This window comes from Dipodomys spectabilis, unplaced genomic scaffold, assembly GCF_019054845.1.
Source record: "Dipodomys spectabilis isolate Male_0828 unplaced genomic scaffold, ASM1905484v1 ptg000130l, whole genome shotgun sequence".
NCBI classification, from domain to species: Eukaryota; Metazoa; Chordata; class Mammalia; order Rodentia; family Heteromyidae; genus Dipodomys; species Dipodomys spectabilis.
This window is the reverse complement of record NW_024870807.1, coordinates 214,140-239,174: the sequence shown is the minus strand read 5'-3', so window position 1 is coordinate 239,174 and position 25,035 is coordinate 214,140. Positions and strand designations below refer to the sequence as shown.

General features: G+C 35.8%; 1 protein-coding gene across 7 annotated transcripts in view; it reads right to left on the bottom strand.

The window, feature by feature from the left end:
- Chd9 (chromodomain helicase DNA binding protein 9) overlaps positions 1–25,035 on the bottom strand; it is a 150,690-nt gene that overhangs the window by 41,577 nt on the left and 84,078 nt on the right. For all 7 annotated transcript variants that reach the window (XM_042689983.1, XM_042689985.1, XM_042689984.1 and 4 more), the window contains 9 exons: positions 23,029–23,172; positions 22,649–22,904; positions 21,071–21,281; positions 19,432–19,627; positions 17,335–17,502; positions 16,476–16,655; positions 8,990–9,100; positions 4,592–4,788; positions 1,330–1,529 (listed from right to left, as the gene is read on the bottom strand). In XM_042689983.1, coding sequence (XP_042545917.1) covers positions 1,330–1,529; positions 4,592–4,788; positions 8,990–9,100; positions 16,476–16,655; positions 17,335–17,502; positions 19,432–19,627; positions 21,071–21,281; positions 22,649–22,904; positions 23,029–23,172 — 1,663 coding nt within the window. The remainder of the gene's footprint in view (positions 1–1,329; positions 1,530–4,591; positions 4,789–8,989; positions 9,101–16,475; positions 16,656–17,334; positions 17,503–19,431; positions 19,628–21,070; positions 21,282–22,648; positions 22,905–23,028; positions 23,173–25,035) is intronic.

Here is a 25,035-nt window from a genome sequence, read left to right as displayed (position 1 = left end):
AGCCATGCTTTCAAGCATTTATTTAGAAATAGGGATGATTTCCTGTCCAGGCACATGCCTGAATCAAGATATTGTTTAAGGATTCCACCTTGGTTGAATGACAAGTATGTAACACAACTATTCTGCCTAAAGCTGGTCTAAAACCTTGATGGTCTCAATCCCAGCCTCTCAAAGATCTAGGAATATAGATGTGAAGCACTGGGGCTCATCTACCTTTTGAAACATACATTACTGAAAGATTTATTCAATGGACAAGAAGGAATATGCAAAGTTCTTTACTCAATCTTACAAAAAAAATGTGTGTGTGTGTGTGTGCATGCGTGCGTGCGTGCATGTGTGTTTGTGTGTGCTGGTTCTGGGGCTTGAACTCCAGGCTTAGGTCCCAGAGCATTTTTTTTTTTTGTCTTTTCTTTTTTGGTACTGGGGATCGAACCCAGGACATTGCACTTGCTAGGCAAGCGCTTTGCCACTGAGCTACATCCCAGCCCCCCAGAGCATTTTTGCATAAGGCTAGCACTCTACCATGTGAGACACAGCTCTACTTCTTGCTTTCTGTGGTTAGTTGAACATAAGGGTCTTATGGACTTGCCTGCCCTCAGAGCTTAGCCTCCTGAGTAGCTAGGATTTCAGGCATGAGCCACCAGCACCTGGCTTGAATCTTATTTTTAATTGTATAAAATTGGAAACTTAAACACATCATTAAAGAAGATGCTAACTGAATTGCGTTATGGAATAATAAGCAAAAGCAAAAGAATGACATCAAGCTATTTTAACATACGTGTAAAGATCTTGAAGGTATACTATAAAAAGAACAATTTGAAAAAATGACACATAAAACCTAATGCACTAAACACAACACTAGTGTGTGTGTGTGTGTGTGTTGTTTGTATATATGTGTGTGTGTGTATGTGTGTGTATATATATATATAAATATCTTCCCCCCCGCCCCCCCCATTGACAGATCGGTCATGGGGCTTGAATTCAGGGCTTGGGCCATAAGCTCTTCAGTTCAAGGCTAGTGCTCTATGACTTTGTTCCACAGCACCATTTCTGGTTTGCTGGTGGTTAACTGGAGCTAAGAGCCTCATGGATTTCCTGAAGAAGCTGGCTTTGAACCATAAGCCTCAGATCTCAGCCTCTTGAGTAGCTAGGATTACAGACATGAACCACCAGTGCCTAGCTTACACTAGTGTTTTATAAAGCTGAAATTTTGAGGATAGAGAAGACTATGTTTAACATCAGCTGAAGTGCTACAACAGTTTATAGAAGAGTAGTGTTGCCTACATAATCAAAAAAGTTTATTAAAAGAAAACAAAAGCATGCTCTTACCTAGATGATTTTGTAGCTCACGTGTCTGTCCATCTTCAGTTGGTGTAATGAGATCCCAGATGAAACCTTTAATTTTTTCATCTCCTCGGTAATGAACGAGACAATATGCTAAAAGAGCTCGGCAAATTATTTCTACATCATGCTCATTTAGCTGCCTTTTAAAACGTCCATGAGAAAGAATTTCTCTCCATCGGCCCCATCTGTTTAAGGAAAGTATATTCACATTAATTTTAGGCATGTTTGGGACAAAAAAAAAGTAACTCATGGACAAAAAATATGAAAAACTAAAAAAAAATTCAATTTGCTAAAATTTTCCCGAATATCTGTAAAGATTTTCTAGTATATTTTACTCAATTTTACTTTATGTACTTTGTACTAGAAAATACCAAAATTTGAGAAGCAAATGATTAACTTTAGTGATACATGATTTAAAAACTAAAAACAGTTTGCCATTCTGTTATTAAATGTATGTTAAACATAGAAATAATAGAATACTTTAAAGTAGATTTAGTAAAGGCTTTCAAATGGTAAAGCACTTGCTTACCTATGCAAAGTGTACAGTTCAAGGTTCCAGTAACAACAAAAAAACAAAAGAACAAAAAAATTTCATTTTGGGCTGGGAAGGTGGCTCAGTGGTAGAGCACTTGCCTTGCATGCATGAGGCCCTGGGTTCTATTCCTCAGTACTACATAAGCAAAAAGAAAAAAGCTGGAAGTGGCGCTGTGGTTCAAGTGGTAAAGCGCTAGCCTTGAGCTGAAGAGCTGAGGGACGGCATCCAGGCTCAGAGTTCAGGCCCCACGACAGGACCCCCCCCACAAAAAAAATCATTTTATGAAATAGAAGAAACCCTAAAAGTCGTATGAAACAATAAAGACCCCAAATAGCAAAAACAATTCTTAGTAGAAAGAACAGTGCTGGAGGAATATCAATAGCAAATTTCAAACTCTACTACAAAGCTGTAGTAATCAAAACAGTTTGGTACTGTCACAAGAACAGACCTAAAGACCAAATGGAATAGAACTGAAGACCTGGAATGAACCCACAGACCGTAGCCACCTAATCTTCAATAAGGGAAGAGAGACAGCCTCTTCAGTAAATGGTGCTAGCAAAACTGGTTAAACACCTGTAGAAAACTAAAGTTAGATCCTTATATATCACCCTGCACCAGAATCAACTCCAAATGGATCAAAGACCTCGGAATCAAAGCAGACCCCTTGAAAACATTAGAGGAGGGAACAGGACAAACTTTAGGGCTCCTTGGCACAGGCTGAAATTTTCTTAATAAAGACCCAGAAACACAACAAATCAAAGAAAGGTTGGATAAATAGGATTGCATGAAACTGCAGAGCTTCTGCATGGCAAAGGACATAGCTAGCAAGATCAATAGAATGCCCATGGATTGGAAGAAGATCTTCACTAGCCATACAATGGATAAAGGTCTCATACCTAAAAATACTTAGAACTCAATAAATTAAAAGTCCATGGATTGGGAGAAGATCTTCACTAGCCATACAATGGATATGGGTCTCATATCTAAAATACTTAGAACTCAATAAATTAAATCCCTGAACAAAACATCCTCAAAGAAACAACTGCCCAATTAGTAAGTGGAATAAATACTTAAAAAGAAACTTCTCTAAAGAGGAAATAAGAATGGCCAATAGACACATGAAGTGCTCAACTTCTTTAGCCATAAAAGAAATGCAAATCAAGACAACATTGAGATTCCCACCTCACCCCAGTTAGAATGGCTATAATCAATAACTCTAATAACAACAAATGCTGGAGGGGATGTGGCCAAAAGGGAACCCTACTGCATTGTTGGTGGGAGTGTAAACTTGGTCAATCACTTTGGAAAGTAGTATGCAGGTTCCTCAAAAGACTCCATCTAGAGCTCCCCTATGACCCAGCAATCCTACTTTTGCGCATTTACCCGAATGATCACAAACAAGGCTATACCAAAGCTACCAGTACAACTACGTTTATTGTAGCATTATTCACCATAGTTAAGATATGGAACCAACCCAGAAGCCCCTCAGTAGATGAATGGATCAAGAAAATGTGATATATATATATACATATATATATAATATATATGTATATACATACATATATGTGCATATATATATATATACATACATATATATCTATATCTATATGAATTCTATGCCTCCATCAGAAAGGATGACACTACCATGTTAGGAAATGGAAAGACCTGGAAAAATTATATTAAGTGAAGTAAGCCAGGCCCAAAGAAACATAGGTCCCATGATTTCCCTTATTTGCAATAACAACTATGTCTAGGACAAGCAGAAAAGGTCAAAAGCTATGTAAATATGACCCTGTAAGATGATGCTAAGCGAAATGAACCCCAAGATAGAGAAACAAGTGGTTTTATCTTTCTTGCTGTTGTTTATAATGTATTTATAATGTACCATGTGATTTTGGTTTTTTTGTTTTTTTCTTTTCTTTTCTGCCGGTCGTGGGGCCTGAACTCTAGCCCTGGGCACTGTACCTCAGCTCTTCAGCTCAAGGCTAGCACTCGACCACTTGTGCCACAGCGCCACTTCCGGCTTTTTCTGCTTATGTGGTACTGAGGAATCGAACCCAGGGCCTCATGCATGCAAGGCAAGCACTCTACCACTGAGCCACTTTCCCAGACCTTCTTTGTTTCTATTTTATGTTCTTCTCCCCTGGTATAACCCGTTTTCACTGTATTTGATTCTGGTGCCCTGATTTTTGTATATACATTTTTCTAATTTGGGGAACGGAAGGGAAATAACAAAATGCTGAAATAAGGACATAGATTGACCCACTGTAACAATGAGATGTACAAGACACTACGTTGAAAACGAACCTTACAACTTGCAGGGGGGAGAGGAGGAGTTGGGAAGATGGGGAGGGAAGGGATGGTAGGGGAAAAACAAAGGAGGAGGCAACAATGCTCCTTAGGAAATATATTCATTAAATTACTCATGTAACTGTAACTTCTTTGTACAATATTTTTACAATAAAAATATATACAAAAAATTTTATTTTAATAAAGGGGGCAAAAATAATTGAAGTATCTTACATGCATGTATGGAAAACTCACAACAAAACCACTTCCTTTGCACTAGTCATATATGCTAATAAAAATAATTTAGAAAACCCAAAAGGTACATTTTGGTGATTCTAATAAGACTAGGAATCATAAAAAAATTGTAGATTTCCTATAAATTTGTATACCACACCTTATAATAAAAATAAAAAAGTATTTTACCCATAAACTAGCAGGTTTTTCTCTACTCTAAAGCATTCAGTTCTTCCATAGCCACTGGAGCGATCACAGGGTCTCCGAAGTTTAGGTTTTTCATCTCCTTCACTTTCAGCTTCAGATAATTCAGCCAATTCATCTTTTGTGGCACTAAAGGGTCTTGTTTGCTTCCTAATTCTTGGAGTGTCAATAACCAAGCTATTCTGTAAAATTTGATATTATGCTATTACTTGATGGTCATTTTATAACTTTGCTTACAATAAGTTACATTTTCATCTTTCAAGCCAAACAAATAAAATTAGAGACAAAGTAACAAGAATAAAAATTATTACTAAGTTCTATCACACAAATCAAGTATGTTAAAATTTGTTTCTTTTTTTTTTTTCTTTGTGAGTTGAACTTGAACTCTGGGCCTGGGTGCTGTCCCTGAGCGCTTTAGCTCAAGGCTGATGCTCTACCACTTGAGCCACAGCTCCACTTCTGGTTTTCTGGTGGCTAATTGGAAATGAGTCTCATGGACATTCCTGCCCATGCTGGCTTTGAACTGAGATCTTCAGATCCCAGCCTCCTGAGTAATTAGGATTACAGGCGTGAACTACTGGCACCTGGCTAATATTCCTTTAAACTAGCTAATATTCCTTAAAAGTACTATTACCACAATGTATAATTTTATGTTATATGCCTTCTAATTTATTTTACCCGTTTAATTCATATTATAATTTAGACTTTTCAGTTTGAACATTCTGCTCTAAGTGAGGTAAGTGATCTAAGTTCATCCTAAAGATAAACACAAAAGGAAAATAACCAGAATATGAAGCATGGTTAAAAAGTCATGAATTTTATAAATTTAAAAACATATACTAGTTTTCTCCAGGAGTTCACTTGCAGGAGGTATGGCTTAACAATAGAGCACTTGCCTAGTAGATGCAAGGCCTTGAGTTCAAACTTCAGTACCAAGTTTAAATGACTAAAAATAATTTAGGTTGGACTACCTTTTAACTATACTGTGAATCTTTTCTAAGTTAAATCCCATTTTAAGAGCTTTAGACACAAACATGAGTAAGATAGAACCTGCTAAAAAGGAATCCACTCACTGAGAGTCAGGAAAATGTGTATGTGTAAAAGCGGGGGGAAGCAATTCAGTATGAAATATTTTACAATGGAAGAAAGATAGAAAAGAAAAGCAAAGATAACATTAGGTAAACATAAATAACATTAGAAAAATTAGATAACATAGAAAACATTGGAAAAAAATTCTTGAAGTACAATTTAGCTAGGCAGCTGAGGATAAACAGCATCATGAGATAATAAAGGGCGAGGCCAGAAGTGTCATTAGATTTTTAGCAATCTTTGAAAGCCTAAAACAAGAGGGCAATCATTTGAAGATCCTGTGGTACCACTGTATGTAACATGCATAATATTAATATGTTTTATTATATACAAGTAGCCTTTGCCAGATTTCTCTACAGTTAATATATATTTATATATTTTGAGATGACAGAAATACGTGTTTCTCCATAAATCTATATACACATTGGAGGATCTTATATTGTGTGATCATTACAATGGCGAATTAATGGTAGTCTTTATAATTGTTCATTCCTTCTACATTTATTAATTTGAATTCTTCTATAAGGAAGAGGTGGCCTTTTCCCCATCATAATATCTTTAGCAGTACTGGCATTTGATCTCAGGGTCTTTACTGCACTGTACTCTGGTACAGTGCTTGCTGGGCTGGTATTCTACCACTTGAGCCATCCTTTCCCAATTTCTTAACTGAAACAAAACAGCTTGAACTCACGGCTTTTTTGCTCAAGACTAGCACTCTACCATTTTTAGCCACAGAGCCACTTCCAGTTTTCTGGCAGTTAACTGGACATTAGAGTCCCACAGACTTTCTTGCCCAATCTGGCTTTGAACCACAATCCTCAGATCTCAGCCTCCTGAGTAGCTAAGATTATAGGCATGAGCCACTGGTACTGAGCTTAACTTATACGTTTTATATTCAACTAATTAACTTTCATATATACATCTGCTATAAATAGTCAAGTCTGTTACACTTTCATTTTATGTATAATTCTCAGTTAACTACATAAACATAACATGTACTGCACTTGTGATTTGTTTTCAATAATTTAGAATGTTTCCTCACTAAATAGGTTATCATCAATTGTGATGCTTTGATTAAAAAAATTTGAAACTTTTAATTACAATTTAGTGTTTACTTAGTATATAGTATTATGATGCTCCCCCAATATGCTAAATCCTTTTGATACTGATCTTTTCTCATCCTTATCCTATGGTTTGCTCTGTGTCTTTCAAATTACTGTTGACTCAAAATATAGTTAAGAATTGGCTATTAAGCATGTAGTAATGATAGTCTATTATACTACAGTATAAATTTTGAAGTATATTTATACAAATATTAAATTATTTTTATATATGTATAAAATCCTTTATAAGCTATAAAGGTATTAAGTTGAATGTATCTATAGTCTGATATTATCTATTACCATGCTCTCTTTCTACAATATTTTGTTTTTCTATTGTCTTTAAGTGGTTGTACAAAGGAGTTGTAACTCAAAAAAGCAGTATATGAGTATAATATCTCTACATCAGTATCACCCCTATGAAAATGTTTTACATTCTAACAATATCTGTACAGAATTCAGTAAGCTTATTTTTACCAATAAACTACTTGGATTTCTTCAGCCTCAAAAGAATTTTCTTTTTGTCTTCATATTGTTCCCTCTCATCATTTAAATCTCAACACAAAGATCTCCTCAGAGCAACCTCTGTGCACTACTTTTATCTGGCATTCTCCATCTCATTATTTCTTTCCCTCTCTGAAATTATTTTACCTATTGATTTAATGCTGTCTTTCCCACTGCGATATAAGTCCTGTAATACTTTGTCTTCTTACATTAGCTAAAATGTGACATTTGGTGCTTGGATCACTTTTTGATGGATCCACAGCATAAATGATTATGAATGTCTTTGTAGACCCAATACATACATGAAAAAACACAGACCACATTATACGTATTGTTTTGTATGCATGGATAACACTGTTGTTATTCCTAATTAAAAGACTTATAGTTTAGGGGGTGGGAAGGTGGCTCAGTGCATGCATGAGGCCCTGGGTTCGATTCCTCAGCATCACATATGCAGAAAAAGTCAGAAGTGGTGCTGTGGCTCAAGTGGTAGAGTGCTAGCCTTGAACTGAAGAACTGAGATACAATGCCCAAGCCTAGAGTTCAGGCCCCGCGACCGACACACACACACACACACACACACACACACACACACACACACACACACACACACACACACACACACACACACTCACACACTCACACACTCACACAGTTTAAAAAACTATATGAAGAAAAAGAAAAAAAATAAGATCCCATTCATCAATACTTACTAAGCAGTATGAATATATCATACTAAATAACATTTTGACAGTAAGTGATGATGACAAAAATATTTCTTATAACGTTACTTTATCTAGATGTTGTTTTGATAGTAGGTCAAAGTCATAAACATTAATTCCCATAAAGCTCCTAGACAGTCATCCTTGTAAGTGAACAATTATGATATTATCAAATCTATGAGTTTTGCTTTGGTCCTTTCTTCTTGAGCTCCAATGAAGTTATAAAAGAAACAGTTTAGAAATCTATTCTCTTGATTGCCTTTCATCTCTTTTTGTATTGTACTGGATCATCTTAAATGGGTGCTGACACCATTTAACCTTATTTGTCAACCTGATTAGAATGAGAAGCACCTAGTAGATTATTGAAACACTTCAATGGCTATGTCTGTGAGGGTATTTCTGCAGAGAATTAACTAAGGGAGGAAGATTCCCATTTCCTGAATATGAGTGGTATCCATGTAAGTTCTTTAGTGGTATAAAAGGGGAAAAAAAGAGATAGTCCAGTCATTTTCTCTCTTCATTTTCTGACCACCATGATGTGATATGCACTGTCATACTCTGGTCACCATGATGTACAAAAGCCACAAGTTAAAATAAATAATTCAACTACTTAAGGTGTTTTTTGCAAGTATTTGGTCACAATGATAATACAACTCATTAACAGACACTAATTAAACAACAACAACAAAAGAACAGGAAAAGAAAAGTAACATACGATTTGAAGACAAGATAAGCTGTTGTAATTATAATAATATAGATTACATACAAAAGTTATAACCTACTGTAACAGACATCAGAAGTATTGAATTGAACAATGGCTAAAACAGAATGTAATTATCCTTCAATCTCATTTCTACATATTTATATATAAATTAATTTCAAGACTTCCTAATTGAGTATCTTAAAACATCGTTAAGAATATTGGTGAAATATCCCCCAAAGCAATTGTTTTAGAGGGAAATACTTACTCTGCCACTGAGGGTATCTATATCGATTTCTGCTTTCTTAGCCCATTTTTGCCAGAAATTGGGATCATCCAAGGAAATATCTGTCCTGTTTCCAGATGCCACAAAACTTGCCTGAAATACAGGAGTTTTTCCAAAATGAAAGGGAAAACATAAAAATGTATTTAAAATGTTACTTCTTCATATTTGCTATACTATTTATCAAATTCAAATTTAGCATACACACAAAAAAATGTAAAAATCTAGTTGACTGAAATATAACTCAAATTATGTCAGGTAAAGACTAACTAATGTTCCCAAACAGCCTAGAATTTTAGGGGGGAGTAAATTATTAGTACTGCTGTTTAACTCAGGCTTTCTCTCATACTTTCCTTTCAGCAAGGAAACAACACAGGACAGAAACAGACTTTCTAAAAATGACTATATACACATTAAGAAATTAAGGTACAAGCCAGGCACTGGTGGTGCATGCCAGTAATCCTAGCTAATCAAGAGGCTGAGATCTGAGGATCATAGTTTAAAGCCTGCCAGAACAGAAAGCCTCTGAGACTCTTATTTCCAATTAACTACCCAAAAGAACTGGAAGTGAAGCTGTTGCAAGTGGTAGAGTGCTATCCTTGAGCAAAAGGAGCTGGACAGTGCCCAGATCCTAAGTTTAAGCCCCAGAAACACACTCCTAAAAAATATAGAAAAAAAGAAACTAACATACAAGAAGATTTTCAAAAGTCTACCTGTAGCATACAGCTCATTTTCTAGCATATATCCTACTATATTTCCATTAAATTTTCAGATAGACCTGTCACCTGAAGAAAACAATAGTTTCTAGGAAATGAAAAAAACGAATCATTGTGTGTATAAAATTCTCTTCTTGGAACTAGAGATGTAACTCAGTAGTATAGTACTTACTTAGCAAGTACAAGTTCCAAAGTCCTGGGGCTTGAATTCAGGGTCTGGGCACTGTCCCTGAGGTTCTTTTGCTCAAGGCACTCTACCACCACTTAAGCCACAGTGTGTACATGGTACTGAGGAACTGAACCCAGGGCTTCATGAATGCAAGGCAAGCACTCTACCACTAAGCCATCTTCCTAGCCCACAATAACCATTTTTAAAAATCTTTCCTTCACAACAAAATTTTTATCTAAAAATTTAAAAAATTGAAGAAAACCTAAAGGAAAAACAGAAGAAAATATGAAGTCTTTTAGCTGAAACTTTTGATGGGCTAATAACCATTATTGACAACTTTTGTCACAAATAAGCCATCCCAAAGAAAAGTCATATAAATGCCATATAAAAAGAAAAAAAAAAAACAAGAAAGATAAATAATGCTAAAAAAAAAAAAGGTTATCAAGCCTTACAAGTCTTTGAAGGAGAGAGAAGCGTAGTGGTACACTCATCTGATTGAACACTTGGGAAGTTCACAGAGGAGAACTTTGGATCTAAAGCCAGCATGGACCTATGTAGGCTCCAGACCACCTGGGATACAAAAATGATTTTTGCTGGTGCTGGTAGCTCACACCCATAATCCTTGTTATTCAGGAGGCTAAGATCTACAGATCTTATTTCAAAGCCAGCGGGGGCAGGAAAGTTTGTGATACTCTTATCTCCAATAAACTACTCAGAAAAAGCCAGAAGTGGCATTGTGGCTCAAATGGTTGAGTTCTAACCTTCGAGGGAAAAAAAAAAAAAAGCTCAGGGACGGAGCCTAGGCCCTGAGTTCAAGCCCCAGGACCCACGCATCCAACTCCCACTCAACACATGATTTTAAAAAGTACAATTGATATAAGACTTTAGAATAATGCCTATTGAAAATCAAGGTTAAAAAAAATCTTCATTTAAAGAGCTATCTTGATAGAGAGGAGTGGTGGCTCATACTTGTAATTCTTGCTGCATAAGAGGCAGAGATTATAAGGATCTTGGTTAAAGGCCAGCCCATCCCGATCTCAACCAATAAAAACCTGCATATGGTTCTATACACCTGTAATCTTAGTTCATAGAAAGTATAAATGGGATCACAGTCCAGGTCAGTCCAGGCAAAAATGAGAATCTATTTAAAAAATTAAATATAAACAAAAAGAGCTAAGTATGTACCAACCTTGCAAATCTAACAAGTGAAAGGCTCTTAGTTCAAACCTTAGAACCATGAAAAAAAACAAAAATTTCATGAAGCCTTAAAACATAGAAAATGACACATTAAAAGAGAATAAAACTGTTAAAAAAAAACAAACCAATCATTTGTGATATTCAAGGTAACTGAAAACCTAAGCATAGAATAGTAATAAGGAGTTATGTATTATATTATTATAAATTTGAATATCATATTTTAAGAAACTAGTGACATTATGGTGTGTTGATATGATAACTGAGATTTACTTTAAAAAAGTATGAAAGATGGCTAGTAATGAAACCAGTTTAGCATGAGTTGATAATATTGAAGCTGGATGATGAGTACGTAAGTTATAGCTTTCTGTCTGTACTTCTAGTTTGAAGCTTATAAAATGTACACAAATCAAAATTCTAAATGTTTCTCCCTGAACTTTAACTTTCTGTTTTCATTGTTGCTAAGTGCAACAACAAATTCATTCATTCAATCTAGATTTCCTGTGAGGTTGGGCTTTATAGGTGCTTGTATAAAGCAAGTGGTAAATACTGTATGTTTAAAAATGTGTCTGTGCACAGTAAACCTATAGAACAGAAGTAACAATAATTAACAGTTTAATCAAATGAATTTAGACCCTTTTTTCTCTTCTACTACACTCTAGTTTTAATATTAGGAAACCATTCAAAAATTTTATTTCTTCAAACAATGAATCTGACAAGCAAAATTACAACATCATCTCTGGAACCCTACATTGTGTTATGTAGCAAAAAAGGGATTTTGAAAGTGTAATTAAGGATGCTTGAATTAGCTTGCATCATCCAAGGAGGCCCTAAATGTTAACTACAAGCATCCTTAGAAGGAGTTTAGTGGGAGATTTGCTTATAGAAGAAGCATAGCACATGACAGAACAGAATCAGATATTGGATAAACTGAGGCAAAAAGCCAAGGAATGCAGGGAATGCTAAGAACTGGAATAAGTAAAACATATTCTCTCCTGGATTCTCCAGAATGGACCATGTTGCAGCACTTTGATCTTAACTGTGTCAGATCCAGGGTTGGAATTCTCATGTTCAAAACTATGATAGAATAATTTATGTTGTTATAAGCCACTAAATTTGTAGAACTTGTTAGATTACTGAGGTTTGAACTGAAGTGCTTATTTAGTTTGGCAGTCAATCTACAATGTGCCTGGAGCCCCTTTTCAAATGGGGTCTTGTTTTTTTGTCTGAACTGACCACAAACCCTTTCTGTACCACACCCATTGTTTATTGATTGATACAGAATCTTGTGAACTTCTAATCCCAAACTGTCCAGGAACAGCCATCCTTTTTGATATCAACCTCCCATGTAGCTGGATGACAGGCAAATGCTAAGATGCCTAGCTATTGCTTATAGAGGGGGGAGTCTCATGGACTTATTGCACAGGTTGGACTTGAAATTACATCCTCCATATCTCTGTCCCCAACACAGCTAGTATCACAGACATGAACCAGTGGTGCCTAACTCACTAAGACATCTTTTTCACCTATTGCAAAAACTCATATGCAACTTGAAAGAACAAAGGCTAACTTTGATAAAACAAAAATCAGATATCCATTAACTGTAAAAAATCAAGTTTATCCAAAATACCTGAGACCATTTCTAGTCAGATTTGAAATTTTTTACATTTTCCAATATTTTCCCAGACTTTACTGGGCTAATTATTCCTAATCGAAAATCATAAATTAGAAATCCTTTTAAATTTAGAACTGTTTGGACTGTTCCTGAGATTCAGATTTTCGAGCACTCTAGATTTCTTATAGTCAAGAGTGGAGAGACTAAACTTCCACATAACATTTCATTAAACAGGTGAGGCACAAACATCTAACAATGAAGAGACTTCATTTTGTTCTCAGAAGTAAACTGTAACAACTAAGGACACATATTTTCAAATCCTCATCAATATTCAAGAACCATGAAAAGGTTATTGAATTAATTTTATAGGGTTTATTTTGTAGTTTCCTCTAATATATATCCTCTTGATATTTCACCAACATCCTAAATAACTATTTAATGTGAATTAGAGAACATGTAATATGAAAAGCCACAAACACAAAAGTCATTGCAAGATTTTTCATTAGAGTGCACAATCATTATTCTGCTACCACTTAACAGTCTGTAAATGAAATAATATGCGAAGAAATTAAATTTCATGATTAAAATTTTTGCATTCATTAAGAGAATGATAAATCTATGTTCATATATTTGTGGTTTTGTTTTAATTTTATTTTTATTTTGGTATGGTGTATGGGGATTGCCTATAGGTAGGACTCTTATCACTTAAGCTATACCTCCATTTTTATTTTATTTTATTTTTGAGAAAAGATCTTGCTAAATTTAACAGGGTTGGCCTTTAAACTCTCAAACTCCTTGCCTCTACTGCTACTCTTCAGAAGCTAGAATTATAGATGCAAATCACCACCTAGCTTTTTTTTTTATTGGGGAGAGGAGGAGGGGAAGGTTGTTGGACGTCGGGCTTGAATTTAGGTCCTGTATATCTGAGCTACTTTGCTCAATATTAGTGCTCTATCACTTTGAGCCACAGCTCCACTTCCTGTGTTTTGGTAGTTACCGGGAGATAAGTGTTTCCTGGACTTTTCTGCCTGGGCTGACTTTGAACTGTGATCCTCAGATTGTAGCCTCCTGAATAGCTAGGTTTACAGGGGTGAGCCACTTGCACCCAGCTGATAAATTTATTTATAAAATTGAAAAATTTTAAACTTCTAAATAAAGATGCTTTTGTTAACTGACATTAACATATTTTTAAGAAGATTTACAAGATTCTGAAGGAATAATGCCTTTTGAAATGAACTGCTGATTGTGTTAAGATATTATCAAGAACAGATTTATCAATTGCTTCTAAATTTTAAATTGTAACATACCAGTTCCTTCTTTTCCCTCTCTATCTTCTGGTTTTTAGGGATTGAAAGTTAGGATCTTCTGCTTGTTTGGCTCACATATCACCACATGAGTCACTCCTCCAGTCTTGCTTTTGCTGGTTATTTTGGAGATGGAGTCTTAGGGACTTTTCTGTCCTGGCTGGCTTTAAACTGAAATCCTCTTATTCTTGGTCTCCCAGGATGCATGAGCCATATGCAATGGGCTCCAAATTATTTTTGCATTTGACCAACAATTAAATGCAATTACTATTCTTTAGAGAAGAGTCTTAAATGAGTTTTAAAAATCCATCATTTTATAACAAAGTAATAGGAGCATAACAGATGCCAGAGAAAGAGCCTTCTGAATATGAATTGAAATTCAATAAGGCTTTGTATGATAAATTCAATTCAGCAGTTCAACTCTTATGTGCCCTCCCTCCCTCACTCCCTGGTTATACTGTGTGTTGAAAACAGGGCCTCTAGCTTTCTAGGCAGGTGTTCTATTGAGTCATACACCAAGCTCTTTTTGCTTTGATTATATTTGGGATAGAATCTCACAGTTTAACCCAGGGCCTGTCTAAACCCTTCATTATTCTCCTTTTTATGTTTCCCATGAAGGTAGGAAAAAAGGTAAGTGCCACTCAGCTATTGGATAAGATGGGATCTTGCTTAATATTTTACTCAGGCTGGCCTCAACCTGAGACTTCCCTTGATTTCTGCTTTAAGTAGTTATACCTTTTTTTTTTTTTGGAGGCAGTGTCTCTCAGTGTATAGCCTTAGCTAGCCTCGAACTCATGATCCCGCTACCTCAGCCTCCTGACTTGTATCTCCAATTAACCAGCAAAGAGAGAGAAGTGGAATTTTGGCTCACATGGTAGAGTGCTAGCCTTGAGTTTAAAAGCTATTTAAACTAGAATCTTCAACAAGTCATCCTGAGCACTGCACAAATTTCTAAATGTTCAGTGATTCAAGAAGGACTCTACTAGCTGGGTTCAACAATCATTACTTCCTACACATATTTCTTTAATAATCTTCCTGAGTCCAGATTTTCATTTTCCAATCTGTTCACCTAATGGCTGCTTAAATTAAATTATGTCACACAATGTCCTTCAAAAACTGGATTACAACTTTCCAAATACTTTCAGTTTCTGGTCTATCTAATTCATCTCACATATTTAACATGTCAATGCTGTATTTTAAAATCCTGTAATTTCATAGTGTATGATTAATTTATGAAGGCTTGTATTCACTCCACCCCCCCCCTTATAATTCCTTTAAGACTTGACTCAACTATTGTTTTCTCTGTAAAAGCTTTCATTACTTTTGTTCTGCTTGGTATGTACTTGATATATTTCCTATTTTTGCTCAGCAGCTATAGCCCTTTAGTTTGAGTATTTCTAGCATTTAGTAAAATGTCCAACAAAAATTCATTAGGTTGCTGAATGAGATCAAGACAAAATTTTCTATGTGAAGACCAATACCATTACTTTTGTTGTAGCACTTGAATGGTATTACTTTAATACAAGGCTCCTCAAGTAGGTAAATAAAGATGTTGAGTGGAAGCTGAAATGGAAATGGGAATGGAAGAAAACTGTAGTAGAAAGTAAGCTCTCCACATTTCTATAAGGAATTTCTGTGAAGCAGTGCAGCTATATAAAATATGGCAAGCTGGGCACTGGTGGCTCACACCTGTAACCCTAGCTAATCAGGAGGCTGAGATCTGAAGATCACAGTTCAAAGCCAGCCTGGGTGGGAAAGTCTGTGAGACTCTTATCTTCAATAAACCACTTGAAAACTGGACATGGCTCAAGCGGTAGAGCGCTCGCCTTGAGCTGAAGAGCGCAAGGACAGCACCCAAGCCCAGAGTTCAAGCCCCACGACCAACCAACCAAATAAATAAATAAATAAAATAAAATAAAATATGGCAATAAAATCTCTTCAGATGAGAAGACACAGGTTTATCATGTCTCTACTGAAAAATAATATAAAAACATGAAACTCTAATATTTTTCCTCCAAATACATTAATACTTATTCTCCAGACAGAAATTCCATTGTACACTTTCTAAATTATAGTTTAGTATTTCAAATTAAATTGGAAATCCTTTTTCTTCCTTTAGGCTCTTTAAATAATTAAAGATAATGTAAGATGATTTAACCACCCCTACATATTACTTACATTTTCCTCTGCCTCCAGTATATATCCTTTAGTTTCTAAATTCCTTTGATTTCAAATGCTTTACTCTGATTAATATGTAGAGCTATTTCTAGTTATCACATTTATTCCATTTCACTAGGATCAGAAGAGCACATGTGAAATTTCATAAAAGATCAGAAAAAATGAAGGAAAAGAATATATTATCTATTATTTTTTAGCTAATTTATCATGTTAAAGATAGAAAAAATTAAAAAATTTTAGTAATGAAGATGTGACCTTTACTGCTATAAATTCATAAACTAGTACTCACTGTTACCTTGGCAAATGTTGACCCACGACCTTCTGACTCAATAGTAATAGTTTTTGTACGGCGTAATAAAATCTGATCAATGTCCTCTTCACAGAATTTGGAGCCTTCGTCTTCCTCCTCCATAATGGCACCATAAGCACCTCTTCTAAGCAAATCTTCTATTTCCTTTTTAGAAAGCTGTTGAATCTAAAATAAAAAAATTAATAATAATGATATTAACAATTGTTATTTTCAAAGTTCAGAATGAGAAAGTACCAAAACCATGACATTTCATGTTTACATTACTTTTGGGTTTGAGATGAATTTAAGAGAGAATTTACTGCAATATTACATTGAAATTGATTACTTTTCCTAGATATCTTAAAAAAATGAATTACAAATCTGCCTGAAATGGCTTAAATTAAATGACAGCCTAAGGGAGCGGGAAATCTTTTAAATTCTTTAGTATTAAGACTCAATATTAGACAAAATGTGAGGGGGGAGGAGGGAAAGGCACAATTCATAATAATACAAAACCAACATATAACATTTGTAAAACTCTGCAAAATGTTTATATAACTAATGTAGAAAATTTTACAAATTCAGATTTGCTATGCCATGATACAAATGTCCAAATGTCCAAATGTACAAAGACAGCAAATCATTTCTGTATTCAAAACATATTCTTAGAATGTATAGCTCTATAACTTTGAGGTATTCTTAGGAATTAACTAACTAGCTCTATTCTCTAAATGCCTTTAGTATTCTCTAAATGTCTTTAGTGGTCCTCTTTGAACAAAATGTAATGATAGAATACTAGAGATAAAACTGAGCATAAAGATAAAAATAACAGAATAAAAAACCCTAAAGTGAAAAGGATACATACACCACCAACATTACTTTCTCTTCCACTCATGCTCTGTAGCACAGCTTTATCAAGGCCCAGTTTCAGACTGGCCCGGTCAAACATCTCTCTCTCATAGGAGTTACGAGTTACTAATCTGTAGACTTTAACTGCTTTGTCCTGACCAATTCTGTGGCAACGAGCTTGGGCCTAGGGATAAAAGAGAAGTTATACAATAATTTTTCCCACAAAAGGTATTTATTAGTGAACTAAATATACGTATGTATATATTTATATGTATGCATAATACAACTGTGTGAAAATCTGTACACACATTTGCTAGAGACTTAAAAGCTCTACCACTGGAGACATGCCTCCAGCCCTAATTTTTGTTGGTTAATTATAGGTGGAGTCTTGAGGACTTTTCTGCCTGGGCTGGCTGAAATCCTTGAGGTCAATTTTTTTTTCCCTACAGTAAGGGTCTTGTTGTATAGTCCATGCCAGCCTATGTACCTCAGAATATGTACCCCTTGCTATGTATTTCCAGCTAGCCTCAAACTTGTTATAATATAATAGTCTTCCAAGTGCTAGTACTATAGGCTATCATGCCTGAATATGATCAAGCTTTAAAAGTCTTTTGAGTCCAAACTTAAATTACCAAGGTTTTCTGTATTTCAGGATCTTTTCAATTTATTTATGTTTCAGCTGGGTACCACTGAAATCGGAACAAAATCAAAGATGACTAACTATGGAGATCTAAGTTTTATTTAAATGGAAAAAAAACATGTCATGTATACATTAGAAGTGGACACATGAGATAATGGAGCTTTATATTTTTCCTACTACATTTAATTCTGAATCACAAGTCGTGTACACATTGTGTATATACTAGGGCTTGAACTCAAGGACTCTTACTCTGTTCAGCTTTTTCTCTGGCTAGTGCTTCTACCATTTGAGCTCTACTTCCAACTTTGGCTTTTTCTGGTTAACTTAAGCACTTAAAATTTGTCTTCCTGGACTAGCTTGTCTCTGCTCTCAGCCTCTTAAGAAACTACCATTGTAGGTGTGGGTAACTGGCACCCAGCCACATACATTTTCATATTCAACTCTTTGTTGAATAAATTTTTATAATAGATGAAAGGTATTATTATCAAATGCCTTAATTGTGTACATTAATACATGATGACCAGATAAAATTTTGATAAACAAATACTCATTTTAATGAAATTATAATTCTGGCTGTTTTTGCCAGTTCTGGGGCTTGAACTCAGGGCTTGGACCCTGTCTCTGAGCTTCTTTTGCTCAAGGATAATACTCTACCACTTGAACCACAGTGCTACTTCCAGCTTGAACCACAGTGCTACTTCCAGCTTTTTCCATTTACGTGGTACTAAGGAATCAAATGCAGGACTTTATACATGCTAGGCATTCTACCATTAAACCACATTCTTATCCCCTAATTCTGATTCTTCAATTTCATTTATCAGTAAGTTATTGTAAGACCTTGGGTCTCTCAAGTTTCTATAACTTTTTGAAGGTTTATTTGCAGTGCTGAAGACTGAACCAAATACCTCACATTTTAAAGAATAGAAACACCTACTCAACTATGTATACCATTGTATAAGTTAACATATTTCATGTAGACTTTTTTTTTTTTTTTGGTCAGTCGTGAGGCTTGAACACTGGTCCTGGGCGCAGTCCCTGAGCTCTTCAGCTCAAGCTAGCGCTCTACCACTTGAGCCACAATGCCACTTCCAACACATATTTTAAAATATATTTTATTATGTATAATAATCAATGTTAATTTCACTTGCTTTGGTTGGAATAGATATTTCTAAGGGAAATAAAAGTAAATTTCCAGGGGCTGGGAAGGTGGCTCAGTGGTAGAGCGCTTGCCTTGCATGCCTGAGGCCCTGGGTTCGATTCCTCAGCACCACATAAGCAAAAAGAAAAAAGCTGGGAGGGGTGCTGTGGCTCAAGTGGTAGAGCACTAGCCTTGAACTGAAGAGCTGAGGGACAGCACCCAGGCCCAGAGTTCAGGCCCCATGACCGGACCCCCCCCCCCCCAAAAAAAAAGGTAAATTTCCAAAAATAGTTATGTGAACAATTACATTCCTTGTTATACAATGCATTTATTACCTGAAGGTCATTTTGAGGATTCCAATCAGAATCAAAAATTATACATGTATCAGCTGCAGTTAAATTGATGCCCAGCCCACCAGCTCGGGTACAAAGGAGAAAAACAAATCGATCTGAATCAGGTTTACTAAATCGATCTATTGCAGCTTGTCGGAGATTCCCTCTGACTCTTCCATCAATTCGCTCATATAAATATCTATTGAAATGAGATGAAATAAATTTAAATAGGTGAATATAATGTAAATGAAGATAGAGTTAATCAATGCCAATTTTCTAGCAACATATGGTCAGTATAAAATTAAAAGCATGATCACCCCAATTATTTTCTAAGGTTCTATAATTCTTGGTATTAGTACTAAGGAGGAAACATAAAGTGCTATAAATACAAAATGTTTGTATTCTTGGCTGAAAAGTAGAATAGCATTACAATAAATGCCACTTTGGGAAGTTGGAATGACAACTATCCTGCCAATCTCATCATCTCATCAAGATCCCTGCATTGCTAGATTATATTCCACTCTACCATGCCAGGCTTGTAGGTTCAAATGAGGCTTAAATAACTTTTTGCCTGAACTAGCTTTCAAGTTGCAATCTTCCCTTACAGTCTCCTTCTGAATAGCTGGAATTAGAGGTGTGAATACTGTACCAGACATACCCCAATACACACCTTTTACTGAGGACTGAACACAGGGCCTCTGGCAAGTGAGACAAAGTCCCTATCAGGTCAGTGGTCTCTGTAAGGTCTGCTCCTGGATGGCTAGCAGACTCCACCCTCCTCGCAGCAAAGTCTCCACCCATTACCTGCGTTACCTAGGCAACTGAGACACCTGGAAGAGGTCACATCTGCATCCGCTGAGGTCACATCTGAATTTGATGTGGCCACACCTTTCCCCGCCCATACCCTACATAAGGCCTAGCCCAGGCCAGAAGCTCTCTTGCTTTTCTAGCTCTCTTGCTCTTGCTCTTCTTTTCTAGCTCTCTCTGCTCTCTCTCTGCTCTAGCTCTTTCCTCTCTCTTTCCCAGCCACGTGGAGTGCCAACCTTGCCTGGTCCCAGCAGGTCTACTGAATAAACCTACCCCTTACCTGAATACCACGTGAGTGCTACTGTTCTTACTCCTCTCTCTGCTCTTTTCTAGCTCTTTCCTCTCTTTCCCAGCTCTCTCTCATTCCCAGGCCTTTCCCAGCAACGTGGAGTGCCACCCTTGCCTGGTCCCAGCAGGTCTACTGAATAAACCTACCCCTTACCTGAATACCACGTGCGTGCTGGTGCTGTTCTTACTCGGCTACCTCTTTTTAAAAACCTAACAGTCTCTGCTACTTTTTCTTGTTAAGTTTGTTTGTAAAGGTAGTTCAGATTATCCTGGAATTCATTTGGTAGCCAAAACAGGCCTCAAACGCACAATCTTGCCTCAGCTTCTCAAGTGTGGGGATTCCATGTATGAATTACCATGTACAGCTTTATGGAAGACTTTGCATTTTGAAGATGGTTGCCTAAAATATAAGCTCATGCAAGGCCTCACTATGATAGCATTTACAAATCAAGTAAGTCTCATTCCTATAGTGAAACAACACGCATCAAACTTAATAACACACTCAATATAACTGGTAACTCAGTGAGTTGTGGCAGACTATATTTACCTTTTATGTATGAGATAGTCTTCCAGGATATCAAGGCAGCGAACCATCTGAGAGAAGATGAGTACTTTATGACCTCCTGCTTTCATTTTGGGAAGCAATTTGTCAATTAAAACCAATTTACCAGCAGACTGGATCATTGCTTGAAGGTGAAAATCAGAAGCAGCTGGATTATATGTATCTCTAAATTCACCAAGTATTTTTTCCTCGGCACCTGTGACAGAAATAAGAGACAACAGGAGCAATGTAACAACTGCAGAGGGCTGGGAAGGTGGCTCAGTGGTAGAGCGCTTGCCTTGCATGCCTGAGGCCCTGGGTTCGATTCCTCAGCACCACATAAGCAAAAAGAAATAAGCCGGAAGTGGTGCCGTGACTCAAGTGGTAGAGCACTAGCCTTGAGCTGAAGAGCTGAGGGACTGTGTCCAGGCCCAGAGTTCAGGCCCCACGGCTGGACCCCCCCCCCAAAAAAAACAAAAACAAACAACTGCAGATAATTCCCAAATGCTTTCACTTATATCAGAGTAAGTACTCCTTATGATTCTGTAACATATAATTTACTGATGACAAATACATTGCTTTTATAGCAATTGAAGACTTAATCTCTACCAACACTAGATTGGTAATTCTATAGAAGACAAATATGATGTTAGAATCTTTTACTTTTCCAGATACCTGAAGTAACATCTTGTATAAATTTCTGTGTGCTAAATGTTTAGGGCATAATAAGAAGGAATTAATAAAATTGTGGTCTTAATATATAGATACAATTATCTAATTAAAAAACAAATATTTAATCTCTAAATATCAACCATTAGCACTGATAACTGAAGGCTGCTCATAACTAAGCTTTCAGAAAATCTACTTCTGAATTAAGAGCCTCTTAGTGTTCTTTTCCTCAGCCTTTCTATCATACTAGAAATAACGTTAGTTCTAGCTTTTCTGGAATACTAAAATCTAGTAGAAAGGTTCTTGGGTAAAGTGGTTGAGGAGTCCAATAGAGTGAATGGAAAGACCTAAACACTGTAAAGACAGAACACTGGCAGAGAACCTGAAATGATCTTAGGAAGTATTACTAGCACAAAACTGCTAATAGGAAGCCAGGCACTGGTGGCTTCTACATGTCATTCTACCTATTCAGGAAGCTGAGATATGAGAATCGTTGTTTGAAGCCAGCCTGGCAGGAAAGTCTGTGACACTCTTATTCCAATAAACTACTTTTGACACAAAGAAGTTCGGGGACAGCACCTAGCCTTTGGGCTCTAGGGAGGGCAAAAAACAAACAACAACAACAACAAAAAAAAAACCCAAACAAACAACAACTAATACTAATAGGAGGATACTAACAGGAAACAAGGTAATAAGTAAATGTCAAAATTCAAAAAAAAAAAAAAAGGCTTCTGCTGCCTTCTTCCCTGAGGAGAATTAAATTAAAGGAGAATTCTACTCTAAGACATTGTAAAACCCTGATAGTCTTAAAAGAGTAGAATGAAGGTTTTAACAAGCACAACAGTGATGTTTTGATTATTTATTCACATTACTGGTTTAAAGAAAAAAAAATTTGTTGCAACTTGTTTTAATTACCTTTAATAAGATATGGATGATTACAGCATTTCCTGAGCTCCATCATGGTATTGACCAAGTTAGGTACATTAGTTTGTCCTACTCCTTTGGATAAAAATGAAAAGTTCTTCTCCAAAATAGCCCTGTAATATTTCTTTTGTATGTTAGTAAGCTCAACTTCAATGATGGTTTCTTCCTTAGGTGCTAATTTCTTTTCTACATCTTCCTTTAATCGCCTCAACATCATTGGTTTCAGAATGGCCTGAAGTTTCTGCACCTGAAAAAAAAAAAGGTGATGGAAGCATACAGTAATAATATACACATTCCCTGTTCCATGATGATGACAATGATAATAATAATAACAACAACTACAATGAAGGATTTGATATGTAATAGGATACCTGTTCCTCTGTTTTAAGATCTCCAAATTCTTGCAAAAATGTTGATTCAGAAGGAAACCTTAAAGGTTCAAGAAAATGAAGAAGACTGAATAGTTCTTCAACTGTATTTTGGAGAGGAGTGCCAGTCAAAAGGACCTTGTGTTCCTATAGAAACCAAGAACAATTATATCAAATACAAAGGTACTAAAACTAGATAGAAGCTGATTTAAGTTATCAAATGTTCATTGTTTAAAAATCAAGTATTGCCAGGGGGAGAGCTTGAGGCCCTCAGTTCAAGTCCCAGTACCAGAACACAGAAAGTTTTTATAATCTTGTAAAGATCTCAATTTCTATTATACGCTTAACCTAGTCAAGCCTGTAAAAATCCCTAATTTTTTATGAAATATATTGTAAATGTTCTTAAAGAAACAAAGGTTTTTAAGAACCAAAAGACACAGAAGTGGAGCAGTGGCTCAAATGATAGAATGCTAACCTTGAGCAAAAATGCTCAGGGAGCCCGGAACCCATGACTTACACACATAATCCCAGCAACTCAGGCTGAGAGCTGAAGATCTCGGTTCAAAGACAATCTGAGCAGGAAAGTTGTAAGACTTTAATCTCCAATTAACCACAAGAAAACTGCAAGTGGCGTTGTGGCGCAAAATGGCAAAGTGCTGGCTTTGAGCAAAAAAGCTCAGGAACAGCATCCAGGCTCTGAGTTCAATCCCCAGAACCAACCAAAAAGAAAAGCCCAAGGACAGTGCCCTGGTCCTAAGTTCAAGTCCTAGGACAAGAGGGACAAAAAATAGAACCAAAAGGGAGTTTCTCTATTTTGCATTCAAATATTATTACTATGAAAATTTGTGCTCACTCTGCGCAATGCAGATGATCAGACATTTAAGTCTGATCATTATCACTTTAGTGATAATCTACAAATATGAAACACTAAACAAAATAGTCTTCTAAAGTAGAACAGACTGAAATTAAACATCCTAAAAGGAAATAAAATAGAGTATTTTAAGAGTACCACAAACTATCATTTGCAATTTGGCTTCACAATACATTATGTTCCCAAACTATATAAATACATATTGGTGAATCTGTACATATGCATACAATAGTAAGTAGTCTTAGAAAGATAAACACTGAATTTTAAAACCTAGTTAGAATTCAAACTGGGTGTCAATATAGATGACGAGGGATTAAAAGGAACACTTCAATCATTTATTGCATTTATGTATTAAGCTTATTTCCTTGAGTACAAATATAGTAATTACATGATTTTAATTAAAAAATTTAATTTTTATTTACAAGATAATAAAATTTGTTTAAAAATTGAATTTTAAAAGAATCAAACTAACAAGATGATGATTAAGAAATTTCAAAATCAATCATGATAAGCACAAAGCTATGTAGGAACTTTTATTTCTCTATCACAAATGACCTAAATAGTATCATTTTGATATAAGGACTTTTTATTAAAGAATTTGTAGGATTAAAACTTAAGAAGTTATTTATTTTCCAGTAGTACAATTCTACACATTTTTTTGGAAATGTTAGTCAAGGTCTTCTTAGAAAATTATGAATTTTTCCCCTTAATAAAATTTGAAAGCTCAATTAACACACTCAATTATATGTATATAGTACTCAAATATATTTATACACTGACTGTTCTCATTTTTACAGTACTGGGGTTTTTTTTTTTTTGTTTGGTTTTGGGGATTTTTTTGTGCTAGTACTAGGGTATGAATTCAGGGTCAGGACACTTTCCTTTAGCTTTTTAACTCAAGGCTGATGCTCTACCATTTGAGCCATACCTCACTTCTGGCTTTTTGCTGTTTAACTAAAGGTATAAGTCTCACAGATGTTGCTATCCAGGCTGGCTTTGAACTATAATCCTCAGACCTCAGCCTACTAAGTAGCTAGGATGATAGTTATGAGCCTCTAGCTCCTGGTTCAGTTCTGGAAACTTTAGGGATTCATGCTTGTTAGGCAAAAGCTCTCCTACTTAAGATATGTCTCTAGTCT